The sequence below is a fragment of the Lipotes vexillifer genome, unplaced genomic scaffold (assembly GCF_000442215.2).
Source record: "Lipotes vexillifer unplaced genomic scaffold, Lipotes_vexillifer_v1.1 scaffold100, whole genome shotgun sequence".
Taxonomy (NCBI): domain Eukaryota; kingdom Metazoa; phylum Chordata; class Mammalia; order Artiodactyla; family Lipotidae; genus Lipotes; species Lipotes vexillifer.
The window spans coordinates 2,083,220-2,105,471 of NW_006774075.1; the positions used below are offsets into that span (position 1 = coordinate 2,083,220).

At 36.2% G+C, this 22,252-nt stretch overlaps 1 protein-coding gene across 1 annotated transcript in view; it reads left to right on the forward strand.

The window, feature by feature from the left end:
• PI4K2B (phosphatidylinositol 4-kinase type 2 beta) overlaps positions 1–19,808 on the forward strand; it is a 31,842-nt gene extending 12,034 nt beyond the window's left edge. Inside the window, exons 4-11 of the mRNA XM_007448814.1 lie at positions 1–171; positions 786–917; positions 2,730–2,883; positions 4,620–4,681; positions 7,284–7,383; positions 11,316–11,449; positions 12,025–12,084; positions 19,635–19,808. The exon at positions 1–171 is cut by the window's left edge and continues 1 nt beyond it. Of these exons, the coding sequence (XP_007448876.1) occupies positions 1–171; positions 786–917; positions 2,730–2,883; positions 4,620–4,681; positions 7,284–7,383; positions 11,316–11,449; positions 12,025–12,084; positions 19,635–19,808 (987 nt within the window). The remainder of the gene's footprint in view (positions 172–785; positions 918–2,729; positions 2,884–4,619; positions 4,682–7,283; positions 7,384–11,315; positions 11,450–12,024; positions 12,085–19,634) is intronic.
• The last annotated feature ends 2,444 nt before the right edge of the window (positions 19,809–22,252 follow it).

Genomic DNA, 22,252 nt, shown 5'->3' on the forward strand with positions numbered 1-22,252 from the left:
GAAGAGCCTTATGGTCACCTGAATCCAAAATGGACCAAATATGTTCATAAGGTCTGCTGCCCTTGCTGCTTTGGCAGAGGCTGCCTGCTTCCTAATCAGGGATACCTTTCCGAAGCTGGTGCCTCCCTTGTGGATGAAAAGCTTCATCTGGGCATTGTACCAAAAACAAGGGTAAAGCAGAAATTGTTTTTAATCATGTACTTCTGATTTACAGCCCACTTCTCTGTGAACACGTTAGTAATATTTGTAATGCCAGAGCCTAAAGTTGAGCCCCTTTTTTTGTAATCCAGAGTCACAAATGACTAGTAAATTGATTCTAGTGTAGATCCACAAAGTATCCAAGGGAATATCTCTTGCTCAGGTGAGCTGAGATGATGCTGAGGAGAAAGAACTAGCATTTAGAAAGCAGAAAAAAATCTAGAAATTCTTTTGAAGGTAGAGATAACTAATATGCTCAGAAGACTGCTATCTTTTTCTTTCTGACCTTTATACATTTTTACCTGAAGTTCTACTGGAAATGTTCATTCCTAATTCTACATTTCAAGACTATTACTTCTTTCTTCCACTGGCCAATTTTAGCTGCCTCTCTCAGAAAGAAATACATGTGTGCCATTTAACCAACTTTGCCAAATCGCTTAGCCTTTCTATTTTAGATTCTCAGGAGCATTTAGTATAGTGTTAAACTTTGCTAATTTACAGCATTAGAGTGAGTTCCATGGTGTATGTGAATAGAAATACTATAATGCAAATGCTAATAGCCATTTTTTTTAACTGTACGTTTCTAGGTGGTTTGGCTCGTCAGTGAGACATTTAACTACAGTGCAATTGACCGTGCAAAATCTAGAGGCAAAAAGTATGCTTTAGAGAAAGTGCCAAAAGTAGGTAGAAAATTTCATCGGATAGGACTTCCTCCTAAGGTAAGTTACTGCGATACGCTTTATTTGGGGTGAAGTTCATCACATATTGCCTGAGCTCTGTGTGCTAGGCACTGTGCTGTGGACTGTGGATATATATTAGTAAAAACGGTTTTCTCATCTTCAACAGCTTATAGTAACAAGCAGTCTCAACGCAATGTGATAAAGCTGTTGAGGATGGTTAAGTGCAGGGAGCTCAGAGAGGGTAGAGGAGGGATATTTAACCCACTTTGGAGGGCTAGGGAATTGCCAAGAGGAGGCTGCACCTAAGGCTTTATAAAGTAATGGCTAAAAGTGCAGGCTGAGAATTAGACCTAGGTTTTATTCCAACCCTCTCCACCAGTTAGCTCTGAGACCTTGGGCAGGTCCCTTACTCTCCAAGCCCCAGTCTCTGTAAAACGGGGCTAATGAAAAACTACCTCTTAGGGTTGTGAGAATAAAATGAAAAAATATATGTCAAGTACTTGATACAGTACCTGGCACATAGTAAACGATAGTAGCCGAGTGTACTCAATACATACTAGATTTTGTTTTTTCTTATCACTTTTAAATAAACCTAAGGGATGATTAGCAACTAGCTAAGCAAGGGTAGGGCGGGTTAATGGGAAAAACATTCTAGAAAAAGCAGTAGGCTTTATTATTTTTTAATTATATTTAACCTGCAATTTTGTTGTTTTGTTGTTGCTATGCATTTATCTATATAAAAGAATTTGAGTAGAAATGCGGTTATCCTAACTTGTCTTTAGTATTGTACTCCAAGTAAGCAGGAAGTTTTGAAAAAATTTACAAGGCCTGTTACTCCTTGCATATGCTGAAATAGGTGTGACTAAAGAAGGGTATTATTTCTGTATTTATGACTACTAGGACTTCATTATGAGTGCTTTAGAGAAAACATTTAGGAAATCATTAAAATTTCATGCCAACAAGAAAATAAAGTGTTAGGATAAGTGATAAGGATACGATTTTTTTTTTTTGGCTGCACTGCCCAGCATGTGGGATCTTAGTTCCTGGACCAGGGAGCCAACCTGGGCCCTCGGCAGTGAAAACGTGGAGTCCTAAATAGGTTTTCTTTGTAGGGATTTGTTTGTAAATATTTATGAGGCCAGCTACGTTACCCATTACCTATGTGTCCTGTGCTATTTAAATTTGTATTTCCGTCTTTAAAAACTTGTTTAACATTAACAACTAGTAATTTTAGCGATAGAAGACTTTATAAAATAGACATATCTTCAAGGAAAGGACTTTTTAAAAAAACCACTATAGAGGTTATGATTAATTGGTTACTTCTTTAAAATTTATGACAGGATCTTTAAGCTACATAGTCAAAGAATTCATTCTTTTATAAAAGTAAAGTCATTTTCTGTATCTTATGTTGTAAAAAGAATCCTGAAGTATTTTTTCAGTAAGATAAAATTATACGATTATTAAATAAATAACGAGGATAGGTGTAAAATTTGGTCTTCAAAATTAACTTCATGTTAATGAATATTTTTAGAAAACAGCATTCTTGTTGAGAATATCACCTTAAGGGCACATGTGTATTTTGTTTTTTAGTTATCCTAAAATAGCTGCTATGCTCCTTGAAAGTCTAGGATTGAGCATTTTTTATTTGCTATGTAGTCTTTATGTGATTATTTTAAATTAGTGTATAAAAATAGTTTTCTTGATAAATGTGGCTTATCTAAATTAGTGTTAACTTTGATTTTTCTTATTGTGTTCATGTAAAGTATTTTATGACAATACTGCTGAGAACTTTAAAAAGTAGTCTCTTTGTTTTTATATTTTCTTTTCTAACTATAATTCTTAAAATTATAGATTGGTTCCTTTCAGTTATTTGTTGAAGGTTACAAGGAGGCTGAATATTGGCTTAGGAAATTTGAAGCTGACCCTTTGCCTGAGAATATTAGAAAACAATTTCAGTCACAGTTTGAAAGATTAGTTATTTTGGATTACCTCATCAGAAATACAGGTACTGAAGTTCTCTCATTTGTTCCCTCAAATCTTGTTAACTTTCAAATTGTATTCAGCTCTTGTTTATCCAAATCAAAGACATAAAATTTTGATGCAGTAGTCTTGAGGCCACTTTTTTTTTTTTTTTTTTTTTTTTGCAGTATGCGGGCCTCTCACTGTTGTGGCCTCTCCTGTTGCGGAGCACAGGCTCCAGATGCGCAGGCTCAGCGGCCATGGCTCACGGGCCCAGCCGCTCCGCGGCATGTGGGGTCTTCCCGGACCGGGATCCCGAACCTGTGTCTCCCTGCATCGGCAGGCAGACTCTCAACCACTGTGCCACCAGGGAAGCCCTGAGGCCACTTCTTCTTTACGTTCCTTAGAAAACAGAGGTGTAGTACCAACTCTCCCAGGCAGAACTAATCTCGTACTGGAAATTCTGACTCAGAGCAGGCTCCTGCCCAGGTGATAGCAATCAGTTCCTATCCCTCGGGAGAGGGGAGTTTCTTGGCAACAGGACAAAGCCTGCTGGAAATTGGAAATGTTGTAACATCTTATGGAAAAACCCGAACAAACTTTTTGGCCAACATAATAGATAATCTGCGACAGTGGTTCCCAAATGTGGTTCCCTGGACTGTCAGGGTCAGTATTATATGGGCATTTGTTACAAATGCATCTTCTGGGAGCCCAGCCCAGACCTGCTGAATGTGAGGCCAGCAGTTCGTGTTTTAATAAGTCCTCCAGGTAATTCTCATGCACCCTGAAGCTTGAGAACCACTGGTTCAAAATCTTTGCTCATTTATATTAGTTTCTGGAGAAGCATTATGTACCTTTTTAGATTTACCTTTATTAAATCATATGGTCTTAAGTTAATGTTAAAATTAGTGTAGAATCCAATGGAATATTACTCAGCCATGAAAAAAGAATGAGAGATTGCCATTTGCAGCAGTATGGATGGACCCAGAGAATATTATACTTAGTGAAGTAAATCATACAGAGGAAGACAAAACTAATATTATATCACTTATATGTGGAATCCAAAAAAATAGTACAAATGAAGCTACATACGAAACAGAAACAGACTCACAGACATAGAAAACAAACTTATGGTTACCCAAGGGGAGAGGGAAGGAAGGAGGGATAAATTAGGAGTATGGGATTAACAGGTACAAACTACCACACATAAAACAGATAAGCAACAAGGATTTACTGTATAGCATAGGGAATTATATTCAATATCTTGTAATAACCTATAATGGAAAATAATCTGAAAAAAATATGTATATATAACTGAATCACTGCTGTACACCTCAGAGTAACACAATATTGCGAATCGACTATAGTTCAATTTTTTAAAAAATAGAGACATTAGGTAAGAGCCTGTCCAGGAATTTGCCTGGAAATGGGGGTAGATGCTTTTTTTCCCAAGGTGAAGAGAAATTATCCTTTTTAATAACCTTGGTTTAAGAGTTCTTGACAGTAATTGTACCTACCACAGAGTGTTTTTAAGAATTCAGTGAACTAATACATGTTAAGCACTTACAACAATGTCTGGCACAGAGTAAATCTCAATGAATGTTAGCTAACATTTATGAGTATTTTTAGTCTGTATGTGTTAAATTGGAGCCTTTAATATGTCCATATGCTACAGATAACAAATAAAGGTCTCAAAAAGTGATGACTAAATTTTTCGCCTTGGTATTAAACTATGATGTCCATAAAAAAATGAAGTAAGAGATTTTTTGTTTGTTTTGAAAGACAGGGGAAATGATAATTGGTTAATCAGATGTGAAAACCAGAAACAAGAAGATGAAATTACGGTAAGGACATTTTAATATATATATGTATATACACATACACACGCTATCAATTTCTGTAAAAAATTCCTTCATGTTAAGTTATTTTTCATCACATCCTCTCCTTCACCTAGACCCTTGGTTTTTATCTCCTTTTTCTGTTTTTATCCTCTTTTTTCTTTCCTTCACCTGTTTACATTGTATTTTTTATTCTATTTTCAAAACCTCTGTGCAGTTTTATTTTTTATGTTGTATTAGTATAGAAGAATGATATCAGCTCCGTCCTTTTTTTTTCCTTTTTGCGGTGCGCGGGCCTCTCACTGTTGTGGCCTCTCCCATTGTGGAGCACAGGCTCCGGACGCACAGGCTCAGCAGCCATGGCTCACGGGCCCAGCCACTCCGCGGCATGTGGGATCTTCCCGGACCAGGGCACGAACCCGTGTCTCCCTGCATCGGCAGGCGGACTCTCAACCACTGCGCCACCGGGGAAGCCCAGCTCAGTACTTTTTTTAGGGCTTTGGAAATTTGTTGTATAACCACCATATTTATTTTGCTTTTATATAATAAAGAAAGGCTTCTAGTATTTTTTATATTTTACTAATTCACTTCTTTCTGAGCCTTATGACTCAGGATTAGGTAATACAGAATTACCCAGTAAAATGGAACCTATGTGCTTTACCTGTGAATTATAGCCATTGAACTTAAAAAAATATACTTCTAATGCTTATAAGAAGCTGGTTTTCATGTACATAATAGACTGTGAAGACCCTTAACAGTATCAGAATGATAGATTTTAGATCCATTCCTATCAACTTTGACTACCCAAGTTCAAATTTTAGATATTTACATGAGAGATATTTTCAGAATAATTTTATTAGTTTAAATCAGTTTATACATTTAAGAAAGTTTTAACTGATTAAAACTAAATTTCTCTAATGTTTACAGTCTGTGTATTCTCATCACTTAAAGCTGTTGCATCACTTTAAAAGTTTGTAGTTTTCCGTGTTCATCAAAGAAATTTAAAATTACATATTCATAGTACTCAGCAATAAAAAAAGAATGAGCTTGATATACACAATAATGTGAATGAATTTCAAAATCCTGCCAAGTGAAAGAAGCTACACAAAATGGAAGATACTGTCTGATTCCTTTTATATAAAAATCTAGGAAGTTCAAACTAATCCCTAGGGACAGAAAGCAGGCCATGGTTGCCTGGGGTGGGGTAGATGGAGGGAGGGGACTGCTAAGGGACACAAGGAAACTTCTGGGTGGTTTCACATCTGTCAGTGCTTGTCAAATTGTACACTTTAATATGTAAAGTTTATTGTGTGTAAATTATACCTCACGGTGGCGCAGTGGTTGAGAGTCCGCCTGCCAATGCAGGGGTCACGGGTTCAAGCCCTAGTCTGGGAAGATCCCACATGCCCCGGAGCAACTAGCCCCGTGGGCTACAATTACTGAGCCTGCGCGTCTGGAGCCTGTGCTCCACAACAAGAGAGGCCACGATAGTGAGAGGCCCACGCACCGCGATGAGGAGTGGCCCCCACTTGCCACAACTAGAGAAAGCCCTCGCACAGAAACGAAGACCCAACACAGCCAAAGTAAAATAAAATAAATAAATAAATAAGGCAAAATTCCTTTAAAAAAATATATATATATATACCTCATAAAGTTGTAAATAGAAAAAAATGATAGAAATAAAAATAAATGGCAGTTATAGCAGAAATGGGTTTTAAAATACACATATAAAAATATTCATATTTATAACAGTTCCTAAATATATTTTATTGGTATATCTTAAGCAATTGGATTTTACTGAAAACCTTATTCTTTTGCTCTTAAGTGTTTTGTGCATTTTCATCGAGATATTTGATATAAACTAACAGGAACAAACCTGGCATATATCACTTGGACCTTCACTCTAATACTTTCAATTTAAAAATTATCTTTTTCACGTCTTGTTATTTTATCTAGGCCACTTAATAATGACAACCCTCTATTTTTTGATAATAGGAAGTACTGCTTAACATGAAAAGTCTCTTGTCCCTGAGGTCTTCGTTTCCCTTACAGAAGAATGGAGAAGTTAGGAATGGCCTACATTCTGTAATCAAGAGTGTCTTGAAGTTCCTTCTACTGGACCTTATTATATTTAGCTATGGTCATTGGGGAGTTTTATTTAGAAGCATTTTGTGTTTGAACTAATTATTTCTATGAGACCGTAGGAAAGACTTGATTTTAATAAGGTAACTTTAAGTTGTTATCTTAAAAATATCAATATTTTGCAAATACCATACACTTAAGCAATGTATCTAACAATAAATTATCCCGAAGTACAATTTTTAAAGTCTTGATAATTCCAAGCCCTCTTCCCCAAAGAGGAAAAAAATGAAACTATTAATGCATGAGTTTGTAATACCAAATTTTAAGAAAAAATAGTGATTATGAAGTTTTTACTGATTCTTAAGACAGTTTCTTCCCTTAAAGGGTAAATTGGTACCTTCTGGCAACTTTATTTTTATAAGCTCTTCAGATAAAATGTCTTTAAACCTCAATAATTGTTATAAATTATCTTTTGGAAATATGCATATAAATTTTTTTATCAACAGACTATTTTTCTCCCCTTCAGGAAACAAAATGGACTGATGATAAAGAAGCGCTTATTAAAATAGCTGCAATTGATAATGGTCTAGCATTTCCTTTTAAACATCCTGATGAGTGGAGAGCATGTGAGTATTTAGAACTTTCCATAGATTCTATAGTTACCCCTTTTCCAGACTAAGAAGGGAATGAAATTTATGGATATCACAATAGCAGAGGAAAAACTGGGTGAAATACAGTCATTCATCAGGGCTCAGTTCTAGGCACTAGGGATGCAAAGATGTGTACTGTGCTCTGTGGGTCTTGCCATGTATTGTTTGCTTATTTTTGGATGACTGTCTGATTTTGATTTTTTGGCTTGTATTAGCCTTGTAAAATAAGTTTGATAGCTTTCCAGTTTTAAAATGTATGTAATATGGGAATTATCTATTTTAATATTTTGGTAGCATTTTATTTTCATATTTGGGTAGTATTCACTTCTAAAACAATTTAGGCCTACCTCCCCCTTTTCCAGTGAGTAGTGGCTTAACTGCCTTACCAGTCTCTTCTACAGTTAATGGTCAGGTTTTCTACGTCTTCTTGAGCCAGTTTTAGACGTTGTTATTTTGCTTTAAATTATCCATGTTATCTTGAGTTGTAATTTATGCATATAAGTGTTTTATAGAATTCTCTTATAATTTAAGAAATCCCCTCTGTGCATATTAAATTTTTAGGGGTGAAATGAAGTGGAATTTGCTTTAAAATACTTAGGGGGAGGAAAAACAGGGATAGATCAAACAAATTTTATAAGAAATTTGGGAATAATTGAATTAGGTTATTCAGAATATGGGAATTCATTGTACTAGTTTTTAAAATTTTTGTGTATGTTTGAAATATATGTAATAAATTAAAAAAATAATCTCTGTATCTATGACTATGCCTCTTTTAAATTCCTACTGCTTATTAGATTTTTTTTCACTAGACTTGCCCAAGATTGTCTATTGTAAAACATTGGCCCATATACATAATATATATGATTATATATAAATATAATGTACAAAACAAATATACATAATTATATAAATATATTTTATATATATATTTTTCGCTTTTATCAGATAATTGGCCTTCTATTGATCAGGTTTCCAGTTTGTTTATTTGCTTTTTCTTTTTCATAATTTATGTTTTCCATTATTATTTTGTTCTATTGTGTTCGTGCTATTTTATTTTCCTATATTTTTTTTTTCTAGGTATCATTTGGCTAAAGCAAGATTGGCTAGGTGTTGCATTGTTGTTCTGCTTTTACATATTCATACTTTCCGATTTTATTTTTGACAGGAATAATTTAGAAGTATTTTGTTTGGTTTTAAATTTCTAGGGCAGTTGATTAAAAAAACTGTCCATTGTTATTTTCAAGTTTTATTGCTTTGTGATCTGTGAATGTTAACTGTGTGAATTCTGCTCTTTGAAATTTTTTAGTAATTCTTTTGTAACTTGATATATGGCCAGTTTGAAGGACTGTATTTGAGAAGAATGCGGTTAGGCACAAAGTTCTGTGTCTGTCTACTAATGAAAGCTTGTTAGTCAAATCATATTCTTGATATATTTTTTGACCACTTGATCTGTTAATTTTTGAGAGACAAAGTTCACTGTGATTGTAATTTTGTCAGTTTCTTTTTGCATTTCTTTGCATTTTTTGCTTTTGTTTTTCACACACAAAGGCCTGGCGTTTTATCTTGCTGTTGGCTTGTTCTTTTTATTAGTGTAAAATATATCCCACTTTATCCCTCACAGTGTTTTTGGCATTTCTTATTTCATCTGTTGTAACATTGCTGTACCTCGCTTCTTTTTATTAGTGTTTACCTGTATTATTCTGTACTTTTATTTTCAACTTTCATTATTTTGATATGACATATGAACTTAGCTGAATTTTTTTTTTTTTTTTTTTTTTTTACCCAATCTGAGATCCTTTTAACCGGTATACTTAACTCTGTAGTTTGTCTCAATAAACTACTGATGTGTTTGAACTGTTCCTGCCATCTTTTTTTTTTTTTTCTATTTACCATGAATTTCAATTTTTTCTTTTTTTCCTTCCTATCTTTGGTTGAACTGACTTGAGATGTCTTTGTTCTATTTTTTTTTTTTTTCCTCTAATGGTTTGGAATCTCTATGCAAATTGTATTTTAAAAGTGTCAAGTTTAAGATGCCTACAGTACACCTGGAAAATTTTACCAAACACAGTTGGGGATTAAGGGTCTAGAACTTGAAAGATTAATTGGTATTGAGGATGTCATTTTTAAATTGTCACCTTGGTAAGTGGAAGCCGTGGTGGTATTGCTATCACCTGGGAAAATTATGGTGAACAAATGCCACCACTAGGACAATGTGAGGTACATAGGTACTCAATAAATGTTTCATGAATATTTAGTAGATGAAAGAGAGGAAGGACTAAGTATAGAATCTGGGAATGGTGACATTGAAAATGAGAGGAAAAGCCAGCAAACAAGAGAAATGGCTTAAAAGACAGAAGGTAAAGTTTGAGAGAGTGGCATCTCCAAAACTACACAGAAGAGAATTTCAGAGGGAGATGATAGAGAACAGTGCTGCTTGCTGCAAAGACACATGAGGTAGCATGAGGGCTGAAAATGGGCTTTTGGAGAAACCCTTATGAGATGACTGGTGATCTTAGGGGAGAGTTTGAATGGTGATAGTGGAAGTTGAGGGATAGGGATTGGAAGTAAAGGCAGGCATAGAATCAGGGCTTTTCTTTTATATAATTGGCCAGGGAAAGGTCAAAGGGAAATTGGACATAGCTTCAGAGATGTAGGCCACAGGAAAGGCTTTCTTTGGAATGGACTGTACTTTCCACAGTGTTCAAAGAGATAGATAAAAGAGAATTCAGAAGGAATGACTCTAAAGGCAGAGTTTTTTCCTCAGGGCTTTCTACATGGTAGGAGCTGAAGGTTCGCATTGGATGTACCCACTGGAGTTCTGTGGGTGATCATATTCTCATAAGCCTTACATTTTCTTGCATGAATCTGAATATGTACCCTATCTAGACAATTGCACTACGTTACAAATCTTTCTAGTTCTGGCACTGTGTATATTTAATGGTCTTCTCGGGAGAGAACTAGAGTTAGCCCAGAATCATGGATCTTTTATCCCTCAAAGCCAATTACCTGTTTACCTAGTAATGATTTAAAATTTTGGAACATCATACACACACACATATACAAATATGAGTGGTCAGTTCCTGATAACTTATGGCTGAAAAGGCAGGGAGACCTCGGCCATGGTATCTGGGGCTGTGAACAAATTATAGATACCCCTCAGTTTCCAAACACAGGAACCAGAGATTCGTACATATATATAGATAGATAGATAGATAGATAGATAGATTTTTTTTTTTTTTTTTTTTTTGCAGTATGGGAGCCTCTCACTGTTGTGGCCTCTCCCGTTGCAGAGCACAGGCTCCGGACGCGCAGGCTCAGCGGCCATGGCTCACGGGCCCAGCCGCTCCGCGGCATGTGGGGTCTTCCCAGACTGGTGCACGAACCCGTGTCCCCTGCATCGGCAGGCGGACTCTCAACCACTGCGCCACCAGGGAAGCCCCAGATATATTTTTTGATATAGGGCTGTTTGAGATAGACTCATTATCAAAACTCTTACTGTTTCCTATAAACTCAGAAACCTAACCAGTTCAGGTAATACCTTACTGTGCTTTACCATCTGAATTAACCATCCAAACTTAGAAATCTGAATAATTTAGATGGCAAAAACTAATTGTTCTCTCTGATACCTCCTTTCTCCTTTTTTTTTCCTTAACATCTTTATTGGAGTATAATTGCTTTACAGTGGTGTGTTAGTTTCTGCTTTATAACAAAGTGAATCAGCTATACATATACATATATCCCTATATCTCCTCCCTCTTGTGTCTCCCTCCCACCCTCCCTATCCCACCCCTCTAGGTCTCCTGTCTTTTTTTTTTAACCTAGGAACTGTAGGGGAAAAACAGGGTAAATTTAGGTCTAAATAATCCATTTCCCCTCACTGATAAGAATACTTTTTTTTTTTTTATTAGATCCATTTCACTGGGCTTGGCTTCCTCAAGCAAAAGTTCCTTTTTCTGAAGAAATAAGAAATTTGGTTCTACCACATATTTCTGACATGAACTTTGTGCAAGATTTATGTGAAGATCTTTATGAACTTTTTAAGGTAAATAAGTTTTTAGTTTTAATTATTGCAGAAAATGAAATAAATCTTAAAAGAGATTTTATTAATAGAGTTGATTTGCAGTTTACTGCTTCTGGTATCACTGCTTGCAGTAGAACCTGACATAACAGAAAGGAATTCACAGTTTTACTTTATAGGAGCATAAGTTTGTGAAGTTACACTATGAGTATTCTTTGAAGTGAAATTACATTGTAATTTGAGAAGTTGTTTTCTTCAAAAGTTGAATTTTTATAAAATTACTCTGAATTATAATAAATGTTTGGTGATCTGCTATGATTCAATTTTCTTTTTAAAAAAAGCCTAAACCCATTGGCTGGAAAGTCATTTTAAATCCTTTCTGGAACAAGTTGGAGTATAACTACACTGTTTATTGTCATTCTGGAGGAATATGAAAATACATCAATTAAAAATAATCTTTTCATGCTGTTTTTTTCTATTAGGAATGCTTTCTAATGACCTTATGTGCTGAGTTGAAGAGTTCATTGATTTTCAATTTTTTTTTCCAAAGATCCTGATTTTTAGAATTGTAGTAATGTTTTCTTTGCTTTTTGTGATAGACTGACAGAAGATTTGACAAAGCCACTTTTGAAAGGCAGATGTCTGTGATGAGGGGTCAGGTAGGTCACCTTTTTAAGATCTTGTTCATTAAGGAAAAACTCTCTCTTTGAAACAGTAGTCAACTTTTTTTTTTCCATTGTGACCCAAAGATGCAGCTCTCAACACTGTCCTTTATTCTGAACCAAAGTAGCTCAGATGATTAGAAATGAAGTTGATTTCAGTACTCTTTTTTTCTCTTTTGTCTTCTGTATTAGATTTTTTTTACCTTGTTGTGTATTGTTTATTAGCCAGTTTCCTCCTGCTGCTAATTCTTGTCCTCATTTTGATAACTGTTTTCCTGAGTGTTGGTATCGTTTTCCTCCTCAAATCCACTTGCTTGAATGTTTCAGTACCAAGTTCTGTTTCCTGTTGATTATTTTCCTCATAAAATATGTTTGGCCTTTGCTAGAGCAGTCAGTAAATAACCATGTCACCATGGTTGAGCACTAATTAGGACATAAAAGTGCTAGTTGTAACTCAGTCCTCTCACTCCTTTTCGCCTCCTTTCATTAGCAATACAGGGTATCAATTACATCTGCTGGTGTGGACCTGCAGGCTGGGCTGACCTACAGGTGACGTCTGGTTCTTCTACTCTACTAACAGTATTTAGATTCCAAAAGGAAGACTTGAAATGAAAATAAACTATAGTGTAAACATTGTCTTTTAGTGACTTACTAATTAACTTTTTCTTCCTAAAATATGCATTTTATTTAAGGTAGCTGTTTGCTGCGTACCTGTGACAAAGAAGACAAGTCTAGGTTTTGCACTATTTATTATATAACATTAACAAATAGATATAGTTAAATTAGATAACTGTGTATTCATCATATATTTATTGACAGAACCAGAGCCAGAAACTGTCCTAATGATTGAGATAAAGCAGTGAGTAAAAACCAAGTTCCTACTCTGATGGAGCTCTTGCTTCTGATGAGGCTGGGGGTCAGGAAAAGGGACAGATTATTAGCATATACATCTCTCTGTGTTCTCTTGCACTTATACAGTGCTTTGCTGGAGTCATACGTTTTAAATAGTAAGTGAAATGGCCGGAGAAGCAGGCTAGAGCCAGATTTTGGAGGGCCTTAAGTGCCGGGTATAGACTCCACATGGAAGGGATTGGAGCAGTTGTGATAACCCAAGTGCCCATCAACAGATGATTGGCTTAGAATACAGTGGAATATTACTCAGCCATAAAAAAGAATGAAATATTGCCATTTGCAACAACATGGATAGACCTAAAGAATATTATACTTAATGAAATAAGTCAGCAAAAGACAAAACTTTGATTATCACTTATATGTGAAATCTAAAAAATAATACAAATGAATTTATATACAAAACAGGAACAGATTCACAGACATAGAAAACAAATTTATGATTACCAAAGGGGAGAGGGAGAGGGGAGAGACAAATTGGGAGTATGGGATTAACAAACTACTGTACATAAAATAGATAATCAACAAGGATTTACTGTATAGCACAGGGAATTATACCCAATATCTTGTAATAGCGTTTAATGGAGTATAATCTGCAAAAAAAAAAAAAAAAAAAGAATCACTAAGCTATACACCTGAAACTAATGCAATTCAACTGTACTTCAATTTTTTAAAAAGGGCTGTGATAATGACTAAGTTGTCTATTTACTAGTATGGAGAGATCTCCAGAATATATTATAAAATGTAGTGCATAATGGTATGTATAAGCTGCTAACATATCGTATATAATAAAAAAGGAATCAGAATATTTTTTTAAAAGGGAGAGTTATGATGAGACTTACATTTCCCGAGAGGAGACCTTACCCTGGGGTTTCTCCTATGAACTCCCTGAGATTATGTGCTAAATTCTGTTTATATGTGCGTCTTGGGCATGGAGTGGGCAATAGAATTTATATCCCAGCAAAAGGTGTCCATAACCCAACAAAGAACCCCTGCAGATTGGACAGTGGGGTGCACATTGACTCAGCAGATGAGTCTAGAACCAGGGAGCCTTGTGGGGAGGTGTTTTCGGTAATTCAGGTATGAATGATGGGCTTAGATGATTGATGATTGTAATTATGTTGCTGAGTGTTACCACCCTAAACTATATTTGAACTAAATTTTCAGGCATAGGTAATTATGCCCTAATTTGGCATTTTTGCTTGAAACAAATCTATTTGACTTAACAATATGCTCCATCTTCTGGAATTCTCTTATCCCTAAAGATGTATCTTTATTTCAGAAATGTTTGTGTGGGTTTTTTTTAATAAAAGCTGTAAATAATCTTTTAAGCTTTAATTGTAGATTAAAGTTAGTACGTGAGAAATTTTAATTTTAATTTTAAATTGCTTGTCTGAACAGATATGGGGACATTCTAGTTCTGAGGTCTATTACAAAGATATACCAGTGGCTATCTGCTGTTTTAGGTTTATTTATTCATATCCTGGAGTAAAGTATTATACAAAGGAGTAAAGTATTATACAAATGGGTGTAATAGAATATAAAAGTGACAGGATCAGGATCTGGGAAAGAAAAAATAAAATAAAACCTTATATGTTTCAATTTGATTTTGTTTTGGTTTTTTATTTTAATTTTGTTTTGACCTTTCTGATAGCCAAAAAGAGTAAGGTACTCTGACCATGTACATGATTGTGTAGCTCTCTGATTTTAACCCTTTTTTAAAAAAAGCTGGTCTGAAAAAAATCAGGTATTATTTTATATTCTAAAGTGAATCAGTGCTTTGAAACCAAGGCTTAACAAACAAAAACTAATACCTGTGTTTCAAGGAACAAAATTCATTATTCAGCCAGTTCCTTAATTGAGTCAAAATACTGTGTTATTGAAACCGAAAGTGGGATCCGGGCTGCTGGCCGCTCAAAAACCAATAAAGAGGCAAGGTTGGTGGAAAGGAAAGTTTGCTTTATTTTAGATGCCGGCAGCTGGGCGGGGAGGGCAGGCGCCTGTCCAATGGCCAGCTCCCCTCCCCGCCTCCTACAACCAGTGGGCAAGAGCATTTTTTTTTTTTTGTGTGGTATGCGGGCCTCTCACTGCTGTGGCCTCTCCCTCTGCGGAGCACAGGCTCCGGATGCACAGGCCCAGCGGCCACGGCTCACGGGCCCAGCCGCTCCACGGCATGTGGGATCCTCCCAGACCGGGGCACGAACCCGTGTCCCCTGCATCGGCAGGCGGACTCTCAACCACTTCGCCACCAGGGAAGCCCGCAAGAGCTTTTATATTGGAGGGAGGGGGCTACATGCAGAAACAGCACAGCCAGCTCTGACAGTCATCTTGAAATTGGTCATGCGGTGGTCTGACCAGCGTCATCTTGGTTGTTTTAAGTACAGTTAATCTTCAGTTCCAGGGTCGGTTTGTTCCCATTTCCTTGAGGCCAATTCTTGGAATTGTGGCAGCTTAAGTCATGGCTACAGTCTGGTCATCATGTAGTTAACTTCTCCCACTTGATGGGGGTTTCAGTATCTATAAGACAGCTCACAGGATATGGCCCAGAATATTATCTGTAGCCCTTGAGGAGGAACTAAGGGTCTTTGACTGTGCTTAGTGACTAACCTGTTATTATTTGGTCTCCTTTGGCTGTTTTCCTTTGTTTCTGTATTTTTGCATTTCTCTGATTAAACTTATTCTCTGGCTAAGGTTTTTCCACAGACAAAAGGCAGGCAGAGGACATAGGGTCCTGCTCCATTTCATTATTTCAGTCATTTATAATTATCCCTTGAATCCCTCTCCCTTCTAACTTTGCCAATTAGCATCATGATTTGTGCTTCGTACAACCTAGTCTTTTGTCCTAGTTTATAGTAAGTTTTTAGTTTTGCACACATAATCAGTGACAATTCTCATTCTACATATAAAGATGTGGACTGGAATTAGGAACTACTATGAAGGAATTTCTTTTAATATTTGACTAGAAATGTTTATTCAGTTAAAATTTTTGAATTTTACATTAACTAGCAGTAGGGTCATGATCAAGCTCAATCCGAGCATTCATTTTATATTCTACCTGTGCCTCTTTGGAGCACTGGACCTCAGAAATATTTATTTATTTGAAATACATTTTATACACGATCTGAAAAAAGTGGCAGAAATGATTACTAAAACAGTTTCATTAATACAGAGTGAAATTCTATTCAGTGATATATAAACCAGAAGCTCATTTGCAGATTCAGTAAAAATTGATGTTAAAGAAAATGAAAATGACGCTTTCGTACCTCCTGAGTACTTGACTCTTTACGAGATATTTTTGTTTGTTATTATTTTTCCTCATAACAGCTCTACATAGTTGTCTGCATTTTGTAACTTGGCTCAAAGGGGTTAACATGTTGCATCTGTTTAATAAGGGAGTCTAAAGTCTGGCAAATCTGCAACATTTCGGCATTGCCCCTGCCTGGGGTCCTTATCATCTCTTCTCTGGATTTAGTGATCTTCTAAGTAGTGTCCCTACCTCTTTTGCCATCCTTCTTCCACATTAGACCAGAACAATCTTTCTCAAAGCAGATAGGATCATCTCTTTTGTGATTTAAAACTCCCCTGATTTGTCAGTCAGTACAGGCTTAAGCCCTGACTTTGAGCACCGTCTCCAACACCTTTGCAGTCTGCCTCCAGCAACATAGCTACCTTTATCTCTTGTCACTGTCAGCTTCCCCTAAGCCTAGCCGCTCAGAACTGTTCTTCAGTCCCAGTTCACATCTCCCAGTGGTGCTCTTTGCGTGCTGTCGTCTCTCCTGGGGTGCCTTTTCCTCTCCTTCTGGAGAACAGTTTTTCCTTCAAGCTCCAGCTCTGTCTTCCTAGGCTCCTCCTGCCACTCAAGGAGTTCTGATTTCCCTAGCACTCCATGGGAGTATTGGGGTCACATTTCACTCAGAAATTGGATGTTAAGACAGCATGTTGGGGGGAGTTTCCTGGTGGCCTAGTGGTTAGGATTCCGGGCTTTCACTGCTGCAGCGCAGGTTCAATCCTTAGTCAGGAAACAGATCCCACAAGCCGTACGGTGCAGGCCAAAAAAAAAAAAAGGACAGCAAATTGGGCATAGTACAGTTGAAAAATAGCTTAAAACCAACCAGGAAGTAGAATATACATAGTTTTATGTAGATAGTGCAGTAATTCTCATGCCCACTAAAATTTGAGGACCAGTGAACTAGTCCAAAGGAAAGCAAAGTCTATATGCAGAAGTCTGTGAGTTCACACCATCTGCCCTTGACCTATCACACCCCTACTGTGGTATCAAATGTGGCATAGATGGAGCATTCTAAAGTTTTTTTCCTGGACTTCGCTGGTGGCGCAGTGGTTGAGAGTCCACCTGCCGATGCAGGGCACACGGGTTCATGCCCCGGTCCGGGAGGATCCCGCATGCCGCGGAGCGGCTGGGCCCGTGAGCCATGGCCGCTGAGCCTGCGCGTCCGGAGCCTGTGCTCCGCAACGGGAGAGGCCACAACAGTGAGAGGCCCGTGTACCGCAAAATAAATAAATAAATAAATAAATAGTTTTTCCTTGCCTGCAATGTTTAGTCTATTTCTAAAAATAATCTTCTCTGATGTAAAGATATAGTAATAGATGTGTTTATTCTTTGGGAAATGAAAAAATGAGTGGTATGTAAAGGAGGGGATCAGATTGTAAAGTCAGGGCATAGATCCACTGTTGCTGAAGTGTTTGTCACACTACATTCCAGCTATTTGTTCGTGTGGCTGTTTGTTTCTAGAATGTGTGCACTTTAAGGGCTCAGATGGGTTTTTTCCCTCGTATTTAGTCCTCTCCCCAACACAGCGCGTGCTCGGTAAACATTTCTTTAGTAAATAAATGCAAGATCATCAAGTGTCTTCTCAACTCCCAAAGAAATACTAATATTTTGGATAGTTTTAAGACTGAATAATTTTTGCTAATATATATTTGAAATTTTTTAGTCTTGTAGAATGACTTTCATTTTCTTTGTACCATTCTGCTTCTAGATTCTCTACAACAATCATGTATTGTTTTTAGAGTCAGGAAGATATTAGATGTTACTTAAATTAGTGTGTTTAGATTAACATGTTTAGAATAGGATTTTTAAAATCAAAAGAGGAAACTTAACTGAATATTTCATTCCTTAGCCATGCTGGTACCCACATTTATTTTCATGGTAAGCACAATGCTTATAAACATAAATTTTGTAAATTCTTTTTGTCTTTTTATCCAAACATAACCAGCCTAGAAGATTTTAAGGGAAGAGCTTAAAAGGAATCCTAAACCATAAATACAATGAGTAGCTACTATTACTAGTAAAGGTTTATTTCTCTGATGTATTAAATACTTCAGATCTTCCAGGATCTAAACCATCTAGTTTATACTGTTCAAGTATTATGACATTTATTTATTAGTATGGCTTTATGTTGAAACCTTTATGCTTATCTCACTATTAAACAGTCTTTACAACAACTAGTAAAATGCACACCATCTGTGTATTAAATATTTTCAAATACCTGAAGGAGACATCCTTATTTCTAACATACACAACAAAGGGAATTTTTTTTTTTTTTTTCCTGTACGCGGGCCTCTCACTGTTGTGGCCTCTCCCGTTGCAGAGCACAGGCTCCGGACGCGCAGGCTCAACGGCCATGGCTCAGGGGCCCAGCCGCTCCGCGGCATGTGGGATCCTCCTGAACCGGGGCATGAACCCGTGTCCTCTGCATCGGCAGGCGGACTCTCAACCACTGCGCCACCAGGGAAGCCCCCAAAGGGAATTTTTTACCTGATATGCAGGGAAAAAAAGAAAATGAATTATTAAATTTTTATTTGAACAGAGTAGAATAGGCTGTAAGCTATGCATTGTTTCATAACCTTATTTACATGCTCAAGTAGCAATTCCAAGAGTATGTTTAAACATGGAATGTAATATAGTTTACTTTTCCTAGTTTTACTTTTCCCATTTAAGAATAGACTCTTAAATAAAACTTTACTTTAAATGCTACCTTCCCCAGTTCTCTAATTCACTTGCCCTACGTCATGCTTCCCCATAGCACTTTTTCCTTCTAATACTTGGTGTAATTGACTTGTTTGTGATGTTTATTGACTCCTCCCCTGCTGAAATGTGAGCTCTGTGAAGGCAGAGATTTTGTTTGTTTTCTTACTGTTGCATCCCCAGCACTTAGAACAGAGCCTAGCACATAATAAGCATGCAGTAAATTTATTTGTTGAATGAGTGGGTAAGGGAAGTATTTAGTAAAAACCAGACTATTTAGACCAGTATTTGTTTAGGTCCAGTGTCAACTGGGGTATGTATGTGGAACCATTCACTTCATTCAGTCTCTGACTCCATTGCTGCTGGACATAGATGCATTATAGAATATTTCAAAGTCACCAACTGGCAAAAATTATTTAATTTTAATCCTGTGCATTTGCCTGTGTATATGTATGTGTGTGTATAAGCATCCATACATCCACATATATATATATATATATATATTGATAGCAGTTACTCCTCATCACAGTCTCTGTTGGGCATAAATGGATGAAATAAAAATTGTAGTTATGAATAGACAGTTAAAATAATGTCAGTGAACGGAAGGTTTTTATCTTTTTTGAACTGATGAAAACCTCTCTTCTTTCCACAGATCTTAAATCTTACTCAGGCATTGAGAGACCGGAGGAGTCCTGTCCAGCTAGTACAGATGCCTTGTGTGATTGTGGAGCGCAGTCAAGGTGGAGGTCAGGGTCGGATCGTCCACCTCAGCAATTCATTCACCCAGACTGTCCACTGCAGGAAGCCTTTTTTTTCCTCCTGGTAGCAGATGTGAGAGAAAGAAACCGTTTGGCATTATTGTGTTGTTACAACATTACCACCCTGTAAACCTGCTGGTAAGAGCTCCAGTTGCCAAAACCTCAAATAATATAAGTTTCTAAAAGGTTTTCTTTTGAATGTAATTGAAGTTTACAGTTTCTTGTCCAAATACTAAATTTCTATTTCAGGGAAGAAGTGATATATCTCCTATGTCGTATTTTTGTAGAAAAATTGTATTTTATGTTGTTGATGTTAGTTTCAGAGGTCATTTCATAGTTTACACATTCTGGAATGCCTATAATTACTCTAGAATTCCAAACAGGAAAATAAGGTGTTTGTTGACTTTGAAATAAGGTGTTTGTTGACTTTTTATATACTTTTTTAATATTGAGAAGAATGGTCGTGTTAACTCTTCTTACATTAGAAAAGGCCTTTGAGGATGAAACTGCTCTTATGAGCTTTAATAGAGTAGTTAATAGAAAATAGTAAGAATAAAACAATGTTGCCTTAATTTAAAAAGCTGCTACTTTAGAACTTGAATAAATGCTCCTAAAGTGACCATTATTAGGGACCAGAAAATTATATTTCAAGTTACCAATGACCATTTTCTTTTTTGTACTTCAGAATATTTTTGGTCAATTATTTTGTTATAGTGAGGGAAAAAAAAATCTAACACTATCTCCCCCTTTAAAAAAATGAAAGCACTCAACTGAGACTTGAGGGGAATAATATGAAATTAAGATAGATCCCCAGTATTTTGAAATTCCAGAATAGCATTAAAAATTCCCGTCTGTTTCTTGCATGGGATCAATACTTAATCAGTTAGTACCTCAGAGAACTGATCTCGTTCAATTTAGTACTTAAATTGGTATTAAACTTCACTGAAAGGTAAGCCATAACGCAAACTGTATACTGGGTTGCATTGTCAGGTCCTAGGACATAAGCTCTTAAAAATAATAGTAGTGTTGTAGGGTACTTGAAATTACTGATGTTATTATAATTACAGTCAACTTTAGAATACTAGTCCCAGTTAAAGGGGAACCATTAAGAGATAACCATTAAGTCATTTTTATTTGATTTTGAATATCAGTATTTCTGACATCCTGGGAATTTGTAGTACTTTTAACTTATCAAGTGATTGAAATTGAGATGAGCCTGATATGAAGATTTGATCCCAAAGAAGCAGGAGCTTCATTCTCTTCCTAGGCTCCAAACAAATAACATCACCACTCAGACTAAACTGGGCAGTTTGTGGTCTTGGCCTTTTGTTGTTAAGCTTTCTGTCCTATAATTTTTTTAATTAAGTTATTTTTATATAAAAAGTATTTCCTGAAGGTTGAATTAGGATGGAAGTCAGATCTGCCGTTCTCCCTTCCTTCACATCTTTCTCTTGGTCTTCGTGGATGTGATGAGTGAGGATACTGCTGTCCTAGTAGAAGTCCATTGGAAACCTGTGTTCTCCTACCTCCCCTGACCCTCCATGATCTTAATGTTGAGGTAATGGAAAATTGACTGGAAATTCAAAACTCAAGCTAATATCTTTAGATAAATACCAGTCATTAAAATGTGCCTTTTGAAGATGTGTTCTTAATGAAATAAGTTGTTATGATGTGGGTACTGCTTTCATAAAACAGGGTTTTCAGTATTTTGAGAATTTCTATATTAATTTAAAAAATGGAAACTTAGTAAGTTGCTACTGTTTTGTACCCTAAAATTAAAATAGTGTGGAAATATTTTTAAATGGTCTGACCAGGCCAGAAAAGAAGAGTTGAAATATTTAAGATATGATTACAAGTCAGAGTACATTGGTTTTATTTTATAAATTTTCATGAACTTCATTTTTATTTAAATATTGTGAGTATATTTATAGTGTCAGACATGGTAGATGAAAGGTAATAAACATCACTCTTAAGACTAGATTTCTCCTGAAGTATGTATATTGAATATTTAGAATGTTTGTAAATACATTTATGTTTATAAATGATGACAAACCACCATTTTCTTACTGCATATATTAGTAGTACAGTTTAATACTTTATCATTCCAAAAGACATATTTAACTGGAATCTTTATAATTAGAGACATTTTCATTTTTATTTGAATATAAGCTGCCTTACTCTCCCCCAAATTTGTCAGCAGTTGAAGACTATAGAAACATGTTTTTTGCGATCTTGAAGACGATTTGAGTCACAAAAAAATTTTTTTAATTAAAGTTTTGTACTAATGGAATTAAAACCTTATTAAAAACAGTGATGACCCGTCCTTTGATCAGATTACATCTTAAATCCTTTTACAGATACATGAAGAGACAGGCAGCATCTTATGTTTTATAGTCTGCCTTCTTTCCCAATGTTGCTTGGGCAGCTGTACAGATAGTGGCAGAGATCCTTAGTGTGGCTCTGTTTCCAAGCCTCTCTTATGGTGAGTTTGGAGCCATGTAACCGAGTTCTG